We start from the raw sequence: 21,408 nt of genomic DNA on the forward strand, positions 1-21,408 counted from the left end.
TTTCAGAAGGGACTTTGTTTCATAATTTTAGTGTTCAAATGATATTGTCTCCTGATAGCTGAACAGGGGGTGTGTTTTACATTTTATGGCGTCTTTCTAACCACAGGCAGCTGCGACTGATAAGCTCCATAAAGCCGAGATCAAACTGAAACTGGAGCACCAACAGCAGCTCCACCCGAACTGTGCAACTGACACTTTCTGCTTGACTGGCAGAGTGAGGCCCTTTGAGGACTGTGAGAGGCAGATAACAGCAGCCTTGCTGTTAAAGGACACATAAAGTGAATTCACATTATTTTTTCTCTATCGTAGTCTGCATTCAGCTTCCTGTCTGGATGTTTTCATACGTGCATTGTGGTGTTAAAGTCCATAGAAACCCTGTAGTTACTGTAAAATGTCAGCTAAAATTTCATTTTGATAGACAAAGGGAGAATCAGCTTTAGTAAAATATGGGGTGTTGGTAAGTTGGTTTTTAATAACAGATATATTGCAATAGAAATCAACATTGTTCCTTGCCCTTAATCAGAAAACGTAAATTTGAGCGTGATGAACATGTCTGGACACCCAGATGCAGACCGAAGCAGTATGGGGGCAGGAATCTGATTACACTCCAGACAATGATTGTTCATACAAATCGACAGGCTGTAAATTTTAGAGGTACTACAGAAACCGTCCTGTACGCCGACACAAACTGCACGGCTCCGCAGGAAAACAAAAATCTGCCTGCTAAACTGAAAGTACTCCAGACCATCAACCACTAAAAACATGTGGCTCAAGTCCTAAAACAAGCAAGAATGGGAATCCTTTGGCAAAAACTACAACTAAACTACAGAAATGCAAACCCTTGGTTCCCAAATGCTTACAGACTGTTGTTAAAGGAAGAACAGTGAACGGTTATCTTAGTATCTTATTATTTTATTCTATTGTATATAGTATCTTATTCTTATTCTATTCCAGCGTTTTCTAATTTTTGCTATATAACTTTGCACTGTCCACTTTCTGCTGTAACAAAACAAACTTCCTACGTGTGGGACTAATAAAGGTTATCTTATCTTATTAAGTATAGGTTTTAGATTCATTTTCAATCAATGCAGTCACTTTAAGAAATCTATGGTAGCACCAACCTGGAGCTCAGTGAGGCAACAGTGTTCAGCTAACAGATAAACATACAAACTATAGACGATATTGTGTTATTGAATATGCAAACAGAAATTAAAAACTGGTCCCATTTTAATGTTAAATGGTCACTTGATTTTAGTCGTTGTTTAGTAAAATGTAAAAAAGAGAAACCAGAAAATCCTCAAGTTGGGTGCAGGAATATGATGGTCGGCATCACTATGATCTGATGCTAACAAACAAACCAAACCAACAAAAGTAAAGAAATCCTTCCACTGCAGAGTCAGTCCCTCAGTTTGTGTACAGGAAGTCTCTTCTTCTTCTTTTTCCTCTTCTATCGTTGCTCTTTCATCAGCTGTGCCTGAGCCTGCCTCCTCATGGCGAGGGCTGTCAAGGCGCAACACAACGTCAGGCAGGGAAAGGAGGCACAAGCCAGCAGGAGACGCTCCTCTCCAAACTCTCTGACCATCGCCGGCTGCCGCCATAGGAAGTCGTGGAACAGCGCCTCCTGCTGGGCCAGTGTGCAGAGTGACAACAAGATGTGGAAGAGCTGGTGGCCGTGACCGACGATGTCAAAGCGGCCGGGGGAGAAGCGCTCAGGAACGGGGCAAGAGAAGAAGAAGGCGGACAGCATAAACAGCACCACCTGGTGGAAAAATGACAGAAAGCTTTGTGACAGTAGCACAAAAATATGCAAATAAGAACAATTCGTGCAATATTTTTTACCCAAAATTACTAACCAGTAATAAATATAACTGTTAGGTCTAATAAATCCATGACTAAAGAAATAAGTAAAAGGAACTACCTGCAAGAAGTGTAATGGTAGTGCAGGGCTGCCTGTCCAGTTGTGGGTGGCAAGACGATGGGCAACAGGGCTGATGTCCAGTAGGTAGGCCACACCCATTGGGATCAGCTGGCACAGCTTCCTGTGAAGGGGGTATGGACGGCGGAAACGAAGTTTTGCATAGCAGCAGGCGGTGCACGAGAGCCACGCAAGGAGGGCAGCTGCTGGGAGGAAGACCTGAAATCCAAAAACCTGATCAGGACATTTGAACATACCGATGGGACAGAAGACTCAAACACAAACCTTTCTAACCATGTTTTTCCCCTTCCATCTGAACATCCAGACATCATTGCAACAAGACATCCAACTGTCCACAAAGTAATCATCAAACCATTAAATAAGCCAACTACAAAACATCCAAATTGTCCATCCATGAACAAACCTGTCCAGTCTGCACTGGGTTCATCAGTCCAACATTCACGCTATTCAGTCATCTAATCACCCCACTTTCCAATATCCAACAGTCTCAGTATTCAGCTATCCAACATCCAATCATTAAATTGTCCAACTACCCAAAAATCCATGCATCCAACTTTCCAACCACCCAGATCTCCAACCATACAGCTGTACCCGTCCAACAATCCAATTTCCCAATAGCCAATTATCAAATTGTTTACCAATATCATTTACAAACCATCCAGTCATCCAACACCCAGTCACTAAACTGTCCACTCATCACACTATTTAACAGTCCATGAGTCAAACTATTCAACCTCCTAGCTCCAGTTGGGAGGTATATCCAGTTGCATCACTGGATATACAGCCATAACAATATTCAGTGATTCAATAATGCAACATCCAACAATCAAATGAACCAAATTCCCAACCATTAAACCATCCAGGACTCCATTTATTAAACTATCCAACCATCCAGTCATCCAACATCCAATCACTGAACTGTGCAACTTTCACACTATTAAAATTCTAACTATCCAACTATCCAACCATCAAGTTCTCCAACCATACAATCATACCAGTATTCAACATCCAACTACCTAGTATCAACTCATCTAACTGTTTGACCATCACACCATCTAGCAGTCCATGTATCCAACTAGCCAGTCAGCCTGCTCCCCAAAAATACAACCATATCAATATCCAAACATCCAGCCTTCAGACCATTAAGGCATTACACTGTCCTACAATCCATCTATCCAAAATGCAACAACCCAACTGTCCAACCATCACAATATCCAAACATCCAATGGTTATACTATCAAACCATCCAACTATCCATATACTATACAGTCATCTAACTGTCAGGGGCTGAAATGCTGATATGTGGAAGTAGTGCTGGGCGATATGGAAAAAATATTTATCACGATATGAATTATTTTATATCACGATAACGATATATATCACGATATACGACCTGACCTGTGGTCATCTAGAAAGTACGCAGTCTGCAAACAGCGAGTGCCGAGGGTGCAGTCTTTGTTTTGAGTTACCGTAAAGTATGTCGCAAATCCGGGTGCACGTACAGCAGCACCAGCTCGCAAACCACGAGACGGAGTTTCTTTGCAAAAAATATCATTTTTTTTATACTTTATTTTTTCTTGCATAAAGTTAAGAGCATGTATAGTGAGAAGACAACACTAATATATTTGCCACAGGCTATTTAACCCTTTAAGACCTACCATAGAACCAAGTCCACCAGAGCTTATGTTTACATTTTACATGCTGTAGTGCCACTTGTGGGAGTATTTCAAGTTTCCATATATCAATACAACCATTATAGCCCAAATTTTAATAATATGTATGCATTAAGTCCATAGTAACTACATAAATTGCAAAAACTTGTAGTGCAATAAACTACAAAAAAATTGAAAATCGTTTTTGTTTTGTTTTTTTACATATATTTCTAGTTAAAAACATTTTAAGAGGTGTATCCCTCAAAACTGTAAATACAAAAGTTTCCAACCACGAGAAATTTATTTTGAGTGTCTTCATAGTTTTATTTTTGAGATACACTAATTTTTATATACTACAGGAAAAATGAAAATAAATATTATAATGCATCAAAATAAACTATTTCCAACAGTGTAATTTGAGTTCTAAGCATCCCAGAAACGATACAGAAAAGCATAAAGTCAAACATGTCTTTTAAAAACACCAACATAGGCTTATAAGGCCCTTTCGCGAAAATGACGTCACTTCCGGTTTCGGGCAGGTAATGGCGGACATGCGATAGTTCGCGCTGACTTATATGCCAACGTAGGAAGTCTTATGAACGTCGGCAAAGCGTGTTTCTGGAATATTATGTTTTTGCTGCTGCAAGTTTGGAATATTATGTTTTTGTTGCTGCAAGTGCTTCTTATGCAATTTTTGCAAAGTTATATGTGGAAGGAAACCGTGACCTTGGACAAGCTAATGGCATAAGATGTAAGTACAACTCCTCCGGTTTCACATGCAAAAAAAAATTATTGTACTAGCTTACGTGGTTCCAGTTCTACAGGGATTTAAAAATAGTTAGGTAAAACGGAGTGTGCCTGCTCCGACCGGTTGTAAAGGGTTAATGATATATTTTATGTAATAATTTATAAAATTTGGGTTAGTACGATATAAACGATAGAAGACAAATGGCACGATAGACACTTTTCTATCGTCCACACAATATATATCATCATAACGCCCAGCACTATGTGGAAGTGGACATAAAAGCAGACTCAAGGGACAGCAGACTAGCAGTTACTAGCAGAGGGGCACAGTGGACTGGAGCAAACTGAGGGCACCGCAAGATCAGGCTCCATCTCTAGAAAAAGAGGGTGTTGGTACCCTGGAGAGGCTTCAAAAGGCAAGAGACCTATAGCAGAAGAGAGAAGTGAGTTCTAAGTATATTCAGTCCATGAAAGTTGTAAGGACCAGGTAGCGGGGTTGTGGGTGTAACACAGTAAAGGGCAATTTCCAATTGGCTTCGAAAATTGTGCAGAAAGTCTTCCAATTATCTTGTTAATGGTTGAAGAAAGCCTGAAGGCCACTGACAGATGCTTGTGCTTTGCGCTGAATTGGGGGAACGGCCCCAGGATAATGTCTTATTCTAGGTCCCACGTGAGGGAACCCACTTTGCAAGTGGCTTGGAGGAGGTTTTCTAGTTCAGGCTGATTGGTGTTTGTGGAGAACTGACGAGAGAGAGCATCGCGTGTAGCCCGAGCAGGTGATTAGCGGTAGATAACAAGTGAAGCAAGCTGCAGCGGAGTTTAGTTCCAGGAACGGCAAAAACAAACTGGACACACAAGGAAACAGCAGTTAGAATTCAACGAGGCAAATAACAAGAGATGGAAGAGCCAAGTTACTGGCTGGCAATGAGGTGAAGGGTGAGCTGGTCTTAAATGCCAGCCTGCTGATTGCCACTGATGGATCACTGCTGGATGATGCATGTGGAAATGAGCCTCTGCCCCCATGGGCAGATACTGGAGAACCAGAGCCAGCATGGAGAAACACATCAAAACAGCAGACACTCACTCGGATCATGATAGTGACACAATATGCAACCAGCCAGCCATTACAATATCCAGCCATCTATCATTCAGTGAAAATACCCAAACATAACACTGTCAGACTATCCAACATGTAACATCCAACTGTCCAACCTCCTGCCTCCATCCAGACAGTCAGTCAAGACTAAATTTAAACTACCTTACCAGAAAACCACCAGACCGTCCAAAAAATCAACCAACATTGCAGACGTCCAACAATCAGCCATCAAATATTACCATAGTTCAACATCTGTAAACAAACCTGTCCCAGCATGCTTTGTCTCCAGGCAGTGTTGGAGCTGTACAGGCAGAGAGCCAGAGCACAGCCATACTGATAGACGGCCACGCCCACATAGTCCAGGAAGAATAGTGAGTAATGCGCCTGCTCTGAGTGGGACTGCAGCAGGTGAGCTGCAGCACTGCAGGAGGTAACATGATGTTAGTTAAAGCTGCAATATTTAAAATGTTTACATTAAACTTCCTACATCATTCCCAAATCAAATATATAGGAACACTTTCTTATTGTTGGTGACCAAAGAATGAATCACTCACCTGCAGCTGAGGTATGTGACGGCAGAAAGAACATAGAGGACCAGAGGTAGAGAGGAGGCGTCCACAGAAAAACCTTCACCTTCAGGACCCTGCAGTCGGAAACCCAGGATTCCCTTAATAGGTCAAAGGTCAGACAACAGGAGGTCAAACAGAATGTCATCATGCAGCAGAAGATCAGAGCGTCTGTAAATATCCTACCCCTCCTCGCATGATGGCGAACACCATGAACCTGAGCACCACAAAGGCGGCAGCCAGCAGGTGGCTCCACACATTCAGCGTCTCATTGTGGATCTGGAACAGGCTGAGGGCGTAACACCGCCACGACATGCCCGTGGGACGGTACCCCGTCAGGATGAAGCGCTCCCGAAACAGAGGCGGAACATCCACGTCTCGGACGGTGGGGGGGTTGGATGGGAGGAGGCGGTGCAGCAGAGGGAGGAAGTTAAGACAGAGTGAGGGATGGGCAAACGACACCTGAGGCATGATGGGAGATGACCCAGCTGGATGAAGAAGAAATGATAAGAAGATTCTGTTCTGTTTGATTGCCCCTGAGTGAAAATGAAAATCACACTTCAGTAAATTAAATTACAAATTTATTTGGAAGCCAAAAAGCTGAGAGTATTAGCTGTACAGCTTATATCCTTGTTATACTTTTATCTGTTGGGAATTCCAGATTATAAAATGTAAAATAAAAGTTTAATGCTGGTAAATGACTGTAATTCAACAGAGATATTTGTTATTAAAATGTCAAATATTTGTAGTTTATCAAACAAATTTCTACCATAAATATACCAGTAAAATGCTCTGAAGTAATTTATTTTAAAACTCTATATGCAGCGAGTAAAATAAGTACTAAACACGTCACACATTTTCTAAATAAAAACATTTCTAAAGGTGATATTAACATGAAATTCTAACCAGATGTAGGTAACAGCCCATCCAATGCACACATACAAAGAAATCAAACCACAGATGTCCATAAACTAATTTATCTGTAATAATGCAAAATGGCACAGGGAAAAAGTATTGAACACATGAAGAAAGGGAGGTTCAAAAAGGCATGGAAAGTCATGGCATCAGCTCCAGAAAATCAGTAATTACTGCAAATTAATATCAGCTGGTTCAGTCCCAACTGATGGGCTATAAAAATGGTGTCTCATCACCAATGTGTCACACAAGTAAACATCTCATGATGGATAAAACCAGTGAGCTCTCTCAACACCTTCACAACCGTATTTTTGTAAAACATACTGATGGCATTGGATACTTGGCACTTGTGGAGAGCTACAGAAAGACCTGGAATCAACAAGTTCAGTTGTTTCAAAGAAAACAAGTTATGCACTTAACTACCATGGCCTGTATGGACGTTCACCATGCAAGAGTCCATTGCTGAAGAAAAAGCGTGTTGAAGAGCGTTTAAGGGTTGCTGAACAACATTTAGACAAGCCTGTGAAACAGTGGGAGAATGTAGTCTGATTAGATGAGACCAAAATGGAACTCTTTGGATGCCAAAATACATCAAAACACCATGTTTGGAGAACAATAAGCACAGCATATCACCCCAAAAACACCAACAGTCAAGTCTGGAAGTGGAAACATTGTGGCACAGGGCTGTTCTTCAGCATAATGTATTTAAAGTCAAACTTTACTCAACTCATTCTTCTTGCTTCCTCCACTTCCGTACCATTGATTCATTAATGTTGAATCCTCTGGCAGCTGCTCTATTTCCATGTTGTTGCAGTATATTAATGACTAATCTCCTATTGTGGATGGATTATCTCAGTTGTTCTCCTGACTGAAGTTTGGTCCGTTTACAGCATCCTGCCATGCGATTGCATTTGTCTCTAACCATCAGGAACCTTCATGTTAACTTTCATCGAGTGGAACAAAGTTAGCGTTCATCCTCCAGCTTCACTGTTGCTGTGTCCCAAAACATCGGCTGCATCCTTCGGAGGCCGCATTTGAAGGCCGATTACGTCACAGCCAGGTGATGAAGGCTGTCCCAATTCATCGACTCCTTCAAATGCAGTGGACAAATGTGTCCTTCATTTCCCCGAATTTGAAGGATGGGTCGGGTGTGTCCTTCGTGGCCCACCATATCCCAGAATTCATAGTGCGGCCTAGTCAATTTCAGTTTCCAACAATGGCAGCCGCTACTAAGTTTTAAAATTACTTTTATTAATCTTTCTGGGTCATAAAATAAACTTTTAACATATTTTCAGGCGAGAAAGTAGCTGTGTAAACTTCAAATATCTGCTTGGTTTATCAAGACATCGCATATTTGCAAAAGTGCGCCGACGTTTTCAGAGACGTCTGTTACCCACCTGCTCGATAGCTAGACGGGGGGTTCAATGGTCACTCGAGCCGGCGAGAGCAGCGGACTCCCGGCTTCATCGTTTTCAGACCCCGCTGTCTTTCGCTACTCAGGTTAAACATAATATATAAGTCACTCAGATAACTTAAAAATACTGTTGTGTGGCTTTTTTCGGTGTTTTATTTGTTCTGGAGTAAATCTGTTTGGCTGAGATCAAAGTTATTAGATTATTAGATTAAATAAAACGTTATTAATCCATCGGGTGGGTTCCTCCGGGATTTTCACACAGCTGAATAAACGTCAAACAGAAAACTGATTAAACGAGAATTTACGCCAGTGTCCTGTTATATTTTAGATAGCAAGGAGCAGACGGCCGAGTTTATTAAACTCCACCGAGACAGCGGTGACGCAAATCTGAAGGCTAGACCGTCCCATTTCACAACCTCGCACTTCCGGCCTTCTCGGTCTTAGAAGGACCCGGCCCACGTAGACCGCGAAGGCCAGGTCCTCCGAAGGATGCAGCCGACGTTTTGGGACACAGCTTGTGTTTATGTTATGCTAACATAGCTGTGTCGCTAGCGATCACGTAGCACATCATTATATACCAGCTAGCCCAACTTCAGTAACCCTACAAACGTCACTGCTGTTTAGTTTTCTGTCTTCATTTATGTTGGAAGTGATAGCAGAGCTGTACGTTTGAATTTTTCAGAAATCTCTCAGTCAGAACATGCTATATCATGTTTAGGTGGAAACTAGCGAGCTAACTTCCTGCTAACTTCTAACTCTGTTAAATTTAATAAATTCTGTTTTCATGGATGTTTGGATGTTAAACTTAATTGTTACACCTGGTAAAGCAGCAACGCTGATCATTTTATTAAAGACAAAAGAAATTACACAGGTTTTACCTTTCAGTGATGCTGCAGTGTTCGTTTGACTTTGGGACCTGAAGCAGACGGAGGCTGTATCCCAATTCAGGGTCTGCAGCCTTAAAGGCCGCATTTTAAGGCCGATTACGTCACAGCGACGCGACGAAGGCTGTCCCAATTCGAAGGCTGCTCGAAATGCGGCCCTCAAATGTGTCCTTCATTTCCCTGAATTTTAAGGACGTGGCGGTGTAGACTTCGTGGCCCAACATATCCCAGAATGCATAGCGCGGCGGTGGGTGTGGATAATTTTGCCGAAGAAAAACGGCGGATGAGGGGCGCCCGAAGAGTAAACTTTTTAAAGTAAGTACTGAATATTATGTCACTTATTTATGTGCAAATGTTTAATAACGAAGAACATTAAAACATTACTGTTGGCCACATGTCGGCAAAGTTATGTGACATTAGTGATGTTTGTACTAACTTGGTTTTAAAGCCTTTACTTTAAAATATATGCCGTTCAATAGCTGACCTTAATCTTACAGAGAATGATCAAAGCTCATGTAGAAACAAACAAACAAATGAACAAAAGATTTTCTCCTTCATTTCTGTCAAATAATGCTGTATGAAACGTTTCCAGCTGTTAGTATCATGGTTGCTAGGCAACCTGGGCAGCGCAACGGAGGCTAGACCGTCCCATTTCACAAGCCTACAAGCCTCGCACTTCCGGCCTTAGCGGTCTTTGAGTACGCGGCCCTTGGGGACCGTTAAGGCTGCGTACTTTAAGGCTGCAGACCCTGAATTGGGATACAGCCGGAGTTTTGGACCCAGATCACTCCGCTAGGCTCCTGACTACGGTAGCCGTAATGCTCCAACAATCCATCAAGTGGTGCGGCTTCGTAGCTTACCAAAGTCGTACTAAAACATTTTTTGACATTTTTGAGCGCCGTGTAGCACATAAAATCGGTTTGAGGTCAATAAGCACAACCAGAATTCATACATAAGGTGCACCAGATTATAAGGGGCACTGTTGATTTTTGAGAAAATTGAAGGATTTTAAGTGCGCCTTATAGTGCGGAAAATACGGTACTTCATATAAATGAAGGAAGGATGAATGGAAAGATGTACAGAGACATCCTGGATAAAAATCTGCTGCCATCTGCCAGGATGATGAAGATGAAACGAGGGTGGATGTTTCAGCAGGACGATGATCCCATAGCCAAGGGTACTCTCAGCTGCTTTCAGAGAAAGAAAATAAAGCTGCTAGAATGAACCAGCCAATCAGCTGACCTGAATCCAAATGAAAACCTATGGAGAGATCTAAAGTTCATAGCGGGGTCGACAGAACCTTTAGGATTTGAAGACTGTTTGTGTGGAACAATAGACCACAATCACACCTGAGCAATGCGTGAGACTAGTTTCTCTGTGCAGGAGTTGCTTTGAAGCTGTCATCACTAACACAGGCTGTTGCACGAAGTATTAAATACATTTCAGTAAATGTGTTCAATACTTTTTCCCTATGTTTTATAACTCAATTTATGGACATCTATGGTTTGAATTTTTTGCATCTGTGCACTGCATTGGGTTGGTTCGCATCAATAGCAGCTTTAAAAATGTATTTAATGTACAGATAGGTGGCAAATAGATTGAGTTAAAAGGAGTCGAACAGCTTTGATTGGAGCTTGTTCAGCTTCAACAAACTTTGGCTTAAAGATGCTTCAAATGCCTTTTTTCTTTGGAAACACTTAAGCTTCAATCATCTCTGTACAAAGGTCAGAGGTCACAGAATCTGAAGGACAAGAAGGAAATCAAACCTACCTGAGTGTCTCCTGGATGTGAGCTGCTTGCTGCTACGCTGCACAACTCATTTTCTACTCTCTTCTATTGTTTTCTGTTCGGGTCTTTGGGCCTGCTCTCAGTGTTCAAAACACACACACACACACACACACACACACACACACACACACACACACACACACACACACACACACACACTCCACAATGTGTTCTTGTTTTCAGCTAATTAGAGCTGATTTGAGTCTGAACGAGTTTTTCTCTGCAGAGGATTTCAGACATCATGAGACTCAGCAGTAATGCACACTTCGCTGCAGCGTGCATACCAATACACCACCAAATCCTCCACGCAGTAACGTTGCACTCATTTTTTATTCTCTAAACACGTCAGATTAATAAAAGGAAAGGTTAGGAACTTTTCTAATTCGTCCAGTGCACATGATGGTAAATTTGGAGACTAATTCAACAAAAAAATAAAGAGGTAAAACAAAGCAAAATTGTAAACTTCAAGTTTTTCTTTTCTCTTTTTATTTTAGTTATATTTCCATATCCTAAATGTCAACTATTCTATCCTATTTTATTCTCTTCTAAAATAATAAAGATGTAAGATGATAAAATATTTAAGAATGTTGGTCAAAACAAAACTGTAAAAGGTAACAAGCTTTGTAGAAGAATTGTTTTAAAAAGAGGAGAAATCAGTTCTGCTACGCCCACTGGTGGATGGTGAGGGAACTGCAAGTCCACAACTACATGTTTAATTTGTTTTGTATTCGATTTGTTTGGTTATATTCACACGCCATCATTCAAAGATTAAGACTGTTCCTGTAATGTTACTGTCATGTGAAGTCATGTCTTTCATTGTACAAAATACATTAAAATGTTATTTAGTGCTTGAACAAAAACTCGTGTGATGGTATCACACGAGTAATCATCCAAACCCAGATTTGAAAACAGCATTTCACACAATCAAACATCGAGTTCTTTTATCTCAACTGAAGCTGTTCTGTGGATTTCTCTATCACAGAGAAAGCAATGTGCATGTATTCACTCTGCAGGGATTCCACAAGGCTCTATGCTTGGACTACTTTTCTTTGCGCTTCATATTAACATGTATCTAAATATTAATATTCCAGTCTACACAGATGATGCAGTAGTCTTTACACAATGACACAATCACACATTGTTGTGTCTTACAGAGGCACTGACTCAGGTTCAAGAGTGACTTCAACGTCATTAATTTGACTAATTATTGAACAGTGTGTGTGATGTTTATGAAACAACTAACAGGTGTAACAGTATGACTGAAAATTTCAACAGCAATTTAAAATTAAATTTACACAATTCTAAGCACATCAGGCCATTTCTGGAAAAAAAAAAGGGCAATCTCTTAAGCTTTGATCATTTAAAAAACATGGCAGTTTTATGTATAAAGTTTTATATAGACTTTCCCCAATACTTTAAGTTGATTTATTAGGGGCATTGGTGTTAGGGCTGCTGCTAGAGTAGACAGCGAGGGGCCTGATAGGTGAACCAAATGTGAAGTAAAATGTGAGGTCAGTAAAGGGGAGTAACTATTTGGCACTTATCAGATCGACGCTGCACATACAATGAAAGCTGATCTCAAACAAACCAGACCTGTCATCATTTTTTACTCCATGTGTGTTTTTATTTGTTTGTGTGTTTTTTATGTTACCTGCACAGAGACTATAGATAAAATGAAGAGCTGATTCAAATCTGACACATCTGATATTAACACGCACTGTGCATTTTTTTTTTTAAATAAATACAATAAAAACAGCAAGAACGAAATGACCAGGTTTCAATTAGCTTTTTTTTTTTTAGCTCCTTTTATTTTGAAACATTTCTGTTTCCTGGGCTTCACTTCTGACTGATCTCGGCTCTAACACAGGTGCATCCGACCGCCACAGAGCGGAACGATGCTTTGTAGCAGCGCCGGCCATTGTGTAAGGTCAGGACCAGAATGTCCTGGTAGACGGGGACTGAGTTCAGGTTGTGTTGGTCCTTCTGTCCCGGGATGGGACTGGAACAAAGGCTGGTACTGCACTCGGCCTCCCAGAGCGTCCTGGGGATTCGGTTTCTCTCCGTGTTTGGCCTGAGTCAACAAACACAGCAACAAGTGAAATTAGACATTTATCAGAGCTGCTTCTGTTTTTACTCATTCAGTCATCTATTCACAAATTCATTCATGAGTTTACTCACGTCCAGTTCCACGGAGACAGAGATCTGCTGTGGATGTCCCCGTTTCCTTCAGTCAAGCTCGTGATCTCGGAGGAGAACGTCAGCGTGGTGTCACATTCAGCTGCAGATTCAGTTTCAACCTCGGAGTGAGCGACCCACAATGCACTGCAACATACCTGAATATACAAGATTACCAACAAGTTACAATCTTGGGTTTTACTAAATGCAACTATTTCAACCATTTTTACATTTTTCTGCATACATATATGTATTTCAGAGCTTTCTGACCATCCTCAGCCTGTTTGAAACATCGTTCAGTGGTTTCAACTTTTAATCTAAGAGTACGAAACTCTTAGAAACTCTTAGTGAGGCTCATTTGTGCAAGTTTCTCAGTAAGTTTTTAGTCTGTACTAAAAGCTTAAAATACTAAAACTTAAAAGAATTTAAACTCTGCCTTTTAAAGGCTGTTAGAGCGTTTATTCATCAAAGTCCATTCGTGTGAAAAAGACAGTCCTCTCTCACTGCTTCCATGTGAAGCGGACGGTAAGTATCAGCCAATCAAATGCCCTTCATTAATTGATTAATGACCCTAGGGACCATCTCTATATACAGGTGTATATGTTAACACACTCAATGCCACAGTCTCCCCAGGAGCAGACATACCAGCAAATTCACCCTGAGCTCAAACCCAAGAGCTCCATCTCTGACTCTACAATCCTCATTCAGCAGGTTAAAGGTCAAAGTTCAGTACATTTAGAAACAGATTGAACAAGCATGGCTTATCTTGAAGCAGACTGCAGCACAGCTTAGGTTTGTCAGGCTGCATCTGAACAAAGCAAAGAACAGAAGTACACTTTGTACATCAAACCAAACAGTTTTCTAGAGTCACACGTGAGGCCATCGGTCCCACAGAAAGCTTGGAACAAACTGATGAGCCCAAGCACATCAACAAATCTCCACCAGAAAGGCTGAAAAAGAAAAGAATCAAGCTGCTGCAGTGGTCCAGAGTCCAGAGAGCTGTGCATGAACGAATGGTGCGAACCTCAAGGAACTGAAGCAACGCTGTTACCGAGAGTGGACCAAAACCGCTCCGCAGTGATGAGACAGACCGATCGACTCACACAGAGAGAAGTCCAAATCCAGAGTGAAAATGTGAGAACAACATCACAAATTATAGATGTAATATCAACACAAACAAGCTCTTTTTAATTAAGTCTATCCGGATTTAATCCATGGTGTCGCCCAGAGGAGCGTCACCCTGAAGCTGGATGGAAATCTGTTTCTGAAGCTGGAAATCCCAAACCTGACATGCTTCGAGCATCCATCAGCATCTGTTAACCTGAGCGTGCTGCTGAGAGTCTATAAAAATATCTAAAGACACCCCGGACTTCATCCCTTAAAGGTTATTTAATTATACTTTTTAGTGAGATGATGACAATTTAACCAACGGCAAACTTCATCACTCTAAACGCTGTTTTAACAGGGTTTAAATTTCAAATCTACAGTGTCGAAGAAGAACCAAAATAAGCACTAAAAGAAGACATTACAGTCCATTAAACAGCAGCAGCTGACACAAAATCAGTTTTAAATATAAATGAACACAGAGTGTCTGCAGGAGGACGATTTCACGGAGAGTTTTAGGACAGGATGAATGCACTGTTACGCGTCATGACTGTGTAATTATCAGGTAAAAATACCAAAAACTGTTATAGTTGATTAAATATTATGTTAGCCACACACATTATAATTATTATAAACCCGGTGAGCCGTACAGGAGATTATCTGGAAACGTGACGTAAAACATTACTGATTACTTTATTAAAAGCATTTTCTGACCAGTATAAATTCACTCACCTGCCTAAAGACCCGCGCTGGGTCCAGTTCTGGAAAGCCTGACACCTGCGCTGCACACCTGACTCTTCTAGAGGCCAGCTAACGACATCTCTAAAAGACTGTTTTGGAACTAGTTTCTGTTTGCGACACTTTTCATGTCCATCCATTAAATGAACCCAGTAAAACCTCTCAGCCGCTGCTGGTTCTTCCAGTCTGATCAATTTCACAGTCAAACTGCTAAATTTACTTTGCGCTGGAACGTCTCACCAGTCATCCCCAATCTAACCTTTGTGACTATCATCCGTGAGTAATTTATTGCTTGTAATTTCCAGCAGACTAATATAATCAGGCTTTTCATCTTTCAGTTGCAGTAAACAGATGATCAGAGTGAATAAAGCCGACGCTCACCAGCAGAGTGTAGATGCCGTGCCTCAGCAGCTTCATGATGTTGCTCTGGTCCCGTCCAGCGTCTGTGTGCGACTGCTCTCAGATCAGCAGAATTTATGCGGATCAGATGTGATCACGCCTGATCTCTGAGATGATAACAGCTCAAGCAACAAAAGGGGAAATTCCTGTTATCTCTGCAGACCATCTGAATCACACGATGAAAGCCTGACAGGCGGTCTGTCAGATGAAAATAACACGTTTGCTGCACTGATAACATCTGTGACAGAAAAACAGGAAAAAAGTGTAAAACAGCAGAAGCTGAATTTTATTTTCAGTGTGGCAGATTTGGTCGCATTAATTTAAAGAACAGAATTTGTTTTAATGACAGCAGATTCTACTTTTTTAATTTTCTGTAGTGTCCACAGTTTGCATTAAATGTGTTAGTAAGTGTACGCTCAGCTTCTCTCTGAGGACTCATTTCAAGCCTTCGATCTGAGATCATCACTGATTTCTTTATTTGTTCATTTCCTTCAGGCACAGCAAACTCTGGTCTTCCTGCTAAGAATGTAGGTGTTCTCCATACCCGTCTACCTGAGCAGAAACTACAGATGTTTAATTTTAAAATTTTAAGAAGAATTCGCGATCAAAGACGTCCTGAAGTAATTTGTTTGGACAACAGCTCCATCCATTTTCCTCACCTACGATCATGGCGGCGGGGAAAGTTCTCCCAGCTGACAGAGGGCAAAAGATCTCAAACACCTGGAGACAGACGCACCTACAGCCAGTTTACGATCGTTAGTTAAACTAGTGAGCATGTCTTTGGAGCGCGAGGGGAAACCTGCAGAGCTGCAAGCAGAAGGTTCAGAGCTTCCAACCCTGACCAACACGCTGCTCTGCTCCAGCACACTTATCTTTATCCTGATCGATCGAAATCGATCAAAAAAATTCATCTGATTGTGTTCATGCACTGCTTTCTGCAACTGATGTATCTCAACAGGAAGCAGGTTTCATATCTGCAACATTTATCTAACCTAAATCTAACCAAGTTTATTCTATTTGATAAGGTCCCTCCAGCTTCCAGAAGTGTTTCTGGTCCTTGTTAAATAATGAAATCATCACATGTGAGAACGGAGAGATGGCAAATTGTGTTCAGGAAGGTGAGAAAACTGGAAAAGTTGTGTCCGTGGACATAAAACATCTGCGAGGCTGCGATGTGCTTTCTGAACTTCTGATTTGTAATAAAAAATAAGAAGCAATGTCGTTCAGAAGCTGCTTTTCCACATTAGCGCTGCTTCTCATCGTGCTTCCAGAAGCTGGCCGACAAAGAAAGTTTGGAAGAAAGTTTGCTTTACAGATACGTAGAAGACTTGGTTGGCTTTGTGTCGAGGTCTGCAGTCCTGTGGTGTCCTTTGTTCTTTATCTCCTGCTGACTCTTTCCTCTGAAATAAAAGGCATAAAATCCCCCCAAAACAAAGTTTGTCTTCAAAGTGCACGCTGCCCTGAATTTTACAATATTGTTTCGTTAGTAGTTTCTTATCTGTTCGATCCATCATCTACCGTGAGAATTCAGCTCCCCGCGTGGGATCATTCCAGTTTATCTTGTCTTTATCTGCATCTTTTACTGTCAGCGCACCAGCAAAACATCTGATCTAAATATCTGTTTCCTCTTTGATAAGCTGTTTATTCTGTAAAGCTAAAGTTGGGTTTTTTATCATCGCGGTGGGAAAAAAGGCTCTGATTATTTCAGAATATGAGATAAGATACAGTAAGATCCATAAGTATTTGGACAGAGACTTTTTTCTAATTATTTTTCCGTACATTACCACAGTGGAACAACTCAGATGTAGCTGAAATGCAGACTTTACCTTTAATTCGTTGGGTTGAAATAAAAGATTGCATAAAAATGCGAGGGAGCTAAAGTAAATCACTTCATTTCAGGGCCCAAAAGCAATTGGACAACTTAAATAACTGAAAATGAAACGTTCATTTCTAATACTTGGTTGAAAACTCTTTGCTGGTAATGACAATCTGAAGTCTTAAACTCGTGGACATCACCACATGCTGGTTTCCTCCTTTTTAATGCTCTGCAGGCCTTTACTGCAACCGTTTGTTTGTGGACCTTTCTGTCTGAAGTTCAGTCTTCAACTAGTGAAATGCGTGTTCAGATTAAGATCAGGTAACTGACTCGGCCATTTGTGAATATTCCCCTTCTTTGCTTCGGGGGTTCGACTCCACTGAACGGCTACCCCGAGGTACCCCTGAGCAAGGTACCGTCCCTACACACTGCTCCCCAGGCGCTGCATTGGTGGCTGCCCACTGCTTCACTGGGTGAATGGGTTAAATGCAGAGGAGTAATTTCCCTACAGGGACTAACACATACACATTATTATTATTATTATTATTATTATTATTATTATTACATCATCATAAATACTAGTGTCCCAGTGTCACTGGCAGCTTTGCACACCCAAGCCATCACACTGCCTGTGCTGTGTTTTACAGATGATGTGCTTTGGATCATGAGCTGCCTTCTTTAGCATGGAAATGATTCTGCGATCCTCCACCACTGTTGTCTTCTGTGGGCATCCAGGTCTTTTTGTGTTGCTGAAGTCACCAGTGCTTTCTTTGTTTCTCAGGATGTACCAAACTGTGGATTTTGATGCTCCTAATATTGTGGCCATTTCTCAGATGTTTTTTTCTGTTTTTGCAGGTTAAGGATAGCTTGTTTCACCTGCACGGAGAGCTCCTCTGACCGCATGTTGTCTGTTCATACAAAATCTTCCAGATGCAACCACACCTCAAATCAACTCCAGGCCTTTGATAATGAGATAACAAAGGAGTTGCCCATGAAACACCCTTTGAGTTAATCATCCAAATACTTTTGGTCCCTATAGAAAGAGTGTGGCACATGTTAACGACCTGAAACTCTTAAACTCTTCATCCAATTTGAATGTGGATACGCTCATATGAAGGCTGAGAGTCTACAAAATTTGTCCAGACTTCATTTTTCAGTTTGAGAAATGTGCGTTTGTCCTTCATAATTAATTAATTAAAATTCTGGACATTGGTAAAAAATCAAGAGAAAAACTTACCAATTAAAATTGGAGGATTTAAAAAAAAACAATTTATATCTTTTGTAAACCCTGATGTTCCTAAAAAATACACACCTTCATGTTTTTAATTTAATTAGAAAGCTTGGTATTTAAAAGTGGCCCAATGATTATTTAACCTGGACTGATGTTTACAGATGTTCTTTAAATGCTTGAAGCTTTCGTCCTTCCACAGCTCTAAACCAAAAATGATAAAATAATAATATTAACCAATAATAACTTATTTTTACGGCACTTTTCAAAACACAGAGTTGGAAAGCACTTCGCAGTTCAAATAAAAACACACATAATTCATTACACACACACACACACACTCACACAAGCAGAGGTGATTTTAAAATCACCTCTGCTTTTAAAATCAGAGCAGTTTGAAGGACCTGGTTAGACGACCGGAGAAGCCGGCTGCTATGAGAAGGTTAGAAGCTCTGCAGTGTGAGCAGGGCCTGTCCATGCAGAGCCTCACATGTTAAGAACAGAATTCTAATCTAATCTTCTAATCTCACTGGAAGTCAGTGACGGGATGCAAGGATTGGACTAAAATTTAAGAGGTTAACTGACAGTAAAGGTTTGATTTTTTTCAATATTTCTCGGATGAAGGAAAAAAGACTGGGTAACCTTTGACGCGAGTTTCAGATGCTGATCAAAAATGATACCAAAGTCTTTTGATTTGATGTTATTGGCGAGGGGGCCGATGCACTGACTGACTTCCTTAGAGAAACTGGGCTAAAGGCTCATGTTTGTGGTGTAACCTGAATTATTAAATTACTGCAGAAAAAAATTCAGCTGCTGAAAATTTGCTGATCAGTACGAGTAGAACTTTTTTTGTGTCGTTTTCATTTTTTTTCTTCTTATTTTGTAAATCTGTCGGTTTTATGTTTTTTATTAATAACAATAACAACAACAATAATAATAACAATCATAATCATAATAGCAATAATATATTACACTCCATGTCCTGGTGTCCTGCATTTGGGTCCTCTTAAGAACTCTCATCATGATTGACTGTGCAGGCCGGCACAGCTGTGCCAGATGTTTTATGTTTAACACATGAACCATGTTTTCACCAAAGAGAATCAGCTCATCAAATTCAAGCCTCTGAAAAACTGCAGCAAAGTCATAATTGTTAGATTTTCCATAAAATCGCTTTGCGATGAGTGAAAAGCTGCCGGGTGGCGTTTCTCAGTGACATGCTACTACTTCAGTTCGCCTGATATTTAAACAGGATAATAAACACTGAGATGCTCTGCACGCTCTGCAGAAGAGAGAAAACAAACCAGCACCAGTATGACGTCCACAATCACACCTACATGACCATTAATCTTTGACTAAATGACTGTAGCACCTCCCACGCAACAATTAAATGAATCATTCATTAGTCTGAAATTGACTCAAACAGTGATGCTTCTCCTTGTTCTGGTGACCAAATGCATTTGTTATGGTGAAAACACAGCAACGTGAATCTACAGCGAGAGAGGATTGAAGAAATCAACAGAAACCGCAGACGCTGCAGTAACACAGTTTAACCACAAGGGTACCGCATTCCTGAGGACTTGCAGCTTCTGGAGCAAAGTTCAGGTTTAACTTCGTGTTTCTCTGTTATGAAAGTGGTTTCATCTCCATAGTAACACTGCTGACCTAACCATAGAGATCAACGCACATGAAACTGCCGCCTACTGAAAATACTGTCACCATTCCCGGAAGACGTCGTGGAGACCTCAGTGCGTCAGTAGCATGAGGTCAGATTAGTAAAGACAGATCAAAGTGCTCGTCTTCCTCTAATGATCGACCAGGAAACACAGATCATATTAAAAAAACTGCATCCTTCCTGCTTTTTTCTCGTTTCTTGTGCACTTTCAAAACAGTGTTATTGTTCTACACCTGAACAGGGTGGTGCCATACACCACTGTTAGAGAATGAATATTATTATTACTGATGTCTGCATGTTTGGTGGAGTATAGAGAAGGTCAGAAAGAGCCTCACTGTGTCTTTGTGGATCTACAGAAAGCATAAACCTGCTCTGATGTTTGGAGCTAATAGAGGAAGAGTAGAACAGAGTAGAATAGCGCTTAATTGTTATTGTACATGCGCAACGTAATTGTGGGTGCTTCACACCAACTGTGCAGGGATAAAATATATAATGGTAAGACAATAGGAATAAAGAACAAACAGGAGAAATATATACAATACAAGATAAGATAGCTATTTATTGTCACTGTTGCCAGAACAATGAAACACAGTTTGGTATCTCTCCAGTCAATCAATCAGTCAATTTTATTTATATAGCACTTTTAAAAACAACAAATGTTGACCAAAGTACTGTACAATAAAATAATCAGATAAAATTTAAAAGGAAAGTAAAATGAAGGATAAGAAAATAATAAGAATAAAATAATGACAGACTCACACAGAATCAAAAGCCAAAGAGTAAAAATGGGTCTTTAAACGAGTTTTAAAAGTATCCAGTGTTGGAGAGGTCCTAATATGTGAAGGCAGTTTATTCCACAGTTTCGGAGCAGTCACAGCAAAAGCCCGATCTTCTCTGTGTTTTAATCTAGACCTAAGGACAACTAGAAGCATTTGGTCCGCAGACCTCAAAGATCTCGCCAGAGTATACCAATTTAAAAGATCAGAAAGATATATAGTCCATGCAATGATTTAAAAACAAGTGTCAAGATCTTAAAATCAATTTGAAAACTTAATGGCAGCCAGTGTAGCGAGGCAAGTATAGGAGATATGTGCTCTCGCTTCCGCTTGCCAGTCAGAAGCCTTGCCGCAGCATTTGAACCAGCTGTAGTTGGCCAATAGATGACGAGGAACACCAGAATAGAGGCTGTTGCAGAAGTCGAGGCGAGATGAAATAAAGGCATGGATGGCTTTCTCAGAGTCTCTGAAGCAGAGAAATGGCTTCACCTTTGCAAGTAAG

General features: G+C 40.8%; 2 protein-coding genes across 4 annotated transcripts; both read right to left on the bottom strand.

The window, feature by feature from the left end:
• Positions 1–452: 452 nt before the first annotated feature.
• LOC134632161 (membrane progestin receptor beta-like) lies at positions 453–11,082 on the bottom strand. Of its 3 annotated transcripts, none has more exons than XM_063480824.1 (6): positions 10,981–11,082; positions 6,184–6,533; positions 5,986–6,074; positions 5,696–5,852; positions 1,919–2,134; positions 453–1,759 (listed from the first exon to the last, which is right to left on the bottom strand). In XM_063480824.1, exons 2-6 carry the CDS (start codon positions 6,466–6,468, stop codon positions 1,448–1,450), a joined length of 1,059 nt encoding a protein of 352 aa, XP_063336894.1. In that variant the 5' UTR covers positions 6,469–6,533; positions 10,981–11,082; the 3' UTR covers positions 453–1,447. The 3 variants fall into 3 exon arrangements, with proteins under 3 accessions (XP_063336894.1, XP_063336879.1, XP_063336886.1); XM_063480809.1 differs by having other exon boundaries at positions 5,986–6,098; XM_063480816.1 differs by having other exon boundaries at positions 5,986–6,098; positions 6,184–6,485; positions 10,981–11,054.
• Positions 11,083–12,834: 1,752 nt separating this feature from the next.
• Positions 12,835–15,444, bottom strand: il17a/f2 (interleukin 17a/f2). Its single transcript, XM_063473904.1, has 3 exons — positions 15,397–15,444; positions 13,177–13,331; positions 12,835–13,069 (listed from the first exon to the last, which is right to left on the bottom strand). The coding sequence occupies exons 1-3, from the start codon at positions 15,430–15,432 to the stop codon at positions 12,835–12,837; spliced, it is 426 nt and encodes a 141-aa protein (XP_063329974.1). The 5' UTR covers positions 15,433–15,444.
• Positions 15,445–21,408: the final 5,964 nt, after the last annotated feature.

The sequence above is a fragment of the Pelmatolapia mariae genome, linkage group LG1 (assembly GCF_036321145.2).
Source record: "Pelmatolapia mariae isolate MD_Pm_ZW linkage group LG1, Pm_UMD_F_2, whole genome shotgun sequence".
Taxonomy (NCBI): Eukaryota; Metazoa; Chordata; class Actinopteri; order Cichliformes; family Cichlidae; genus Pelmatolapia; species Pelmatolapia mariae.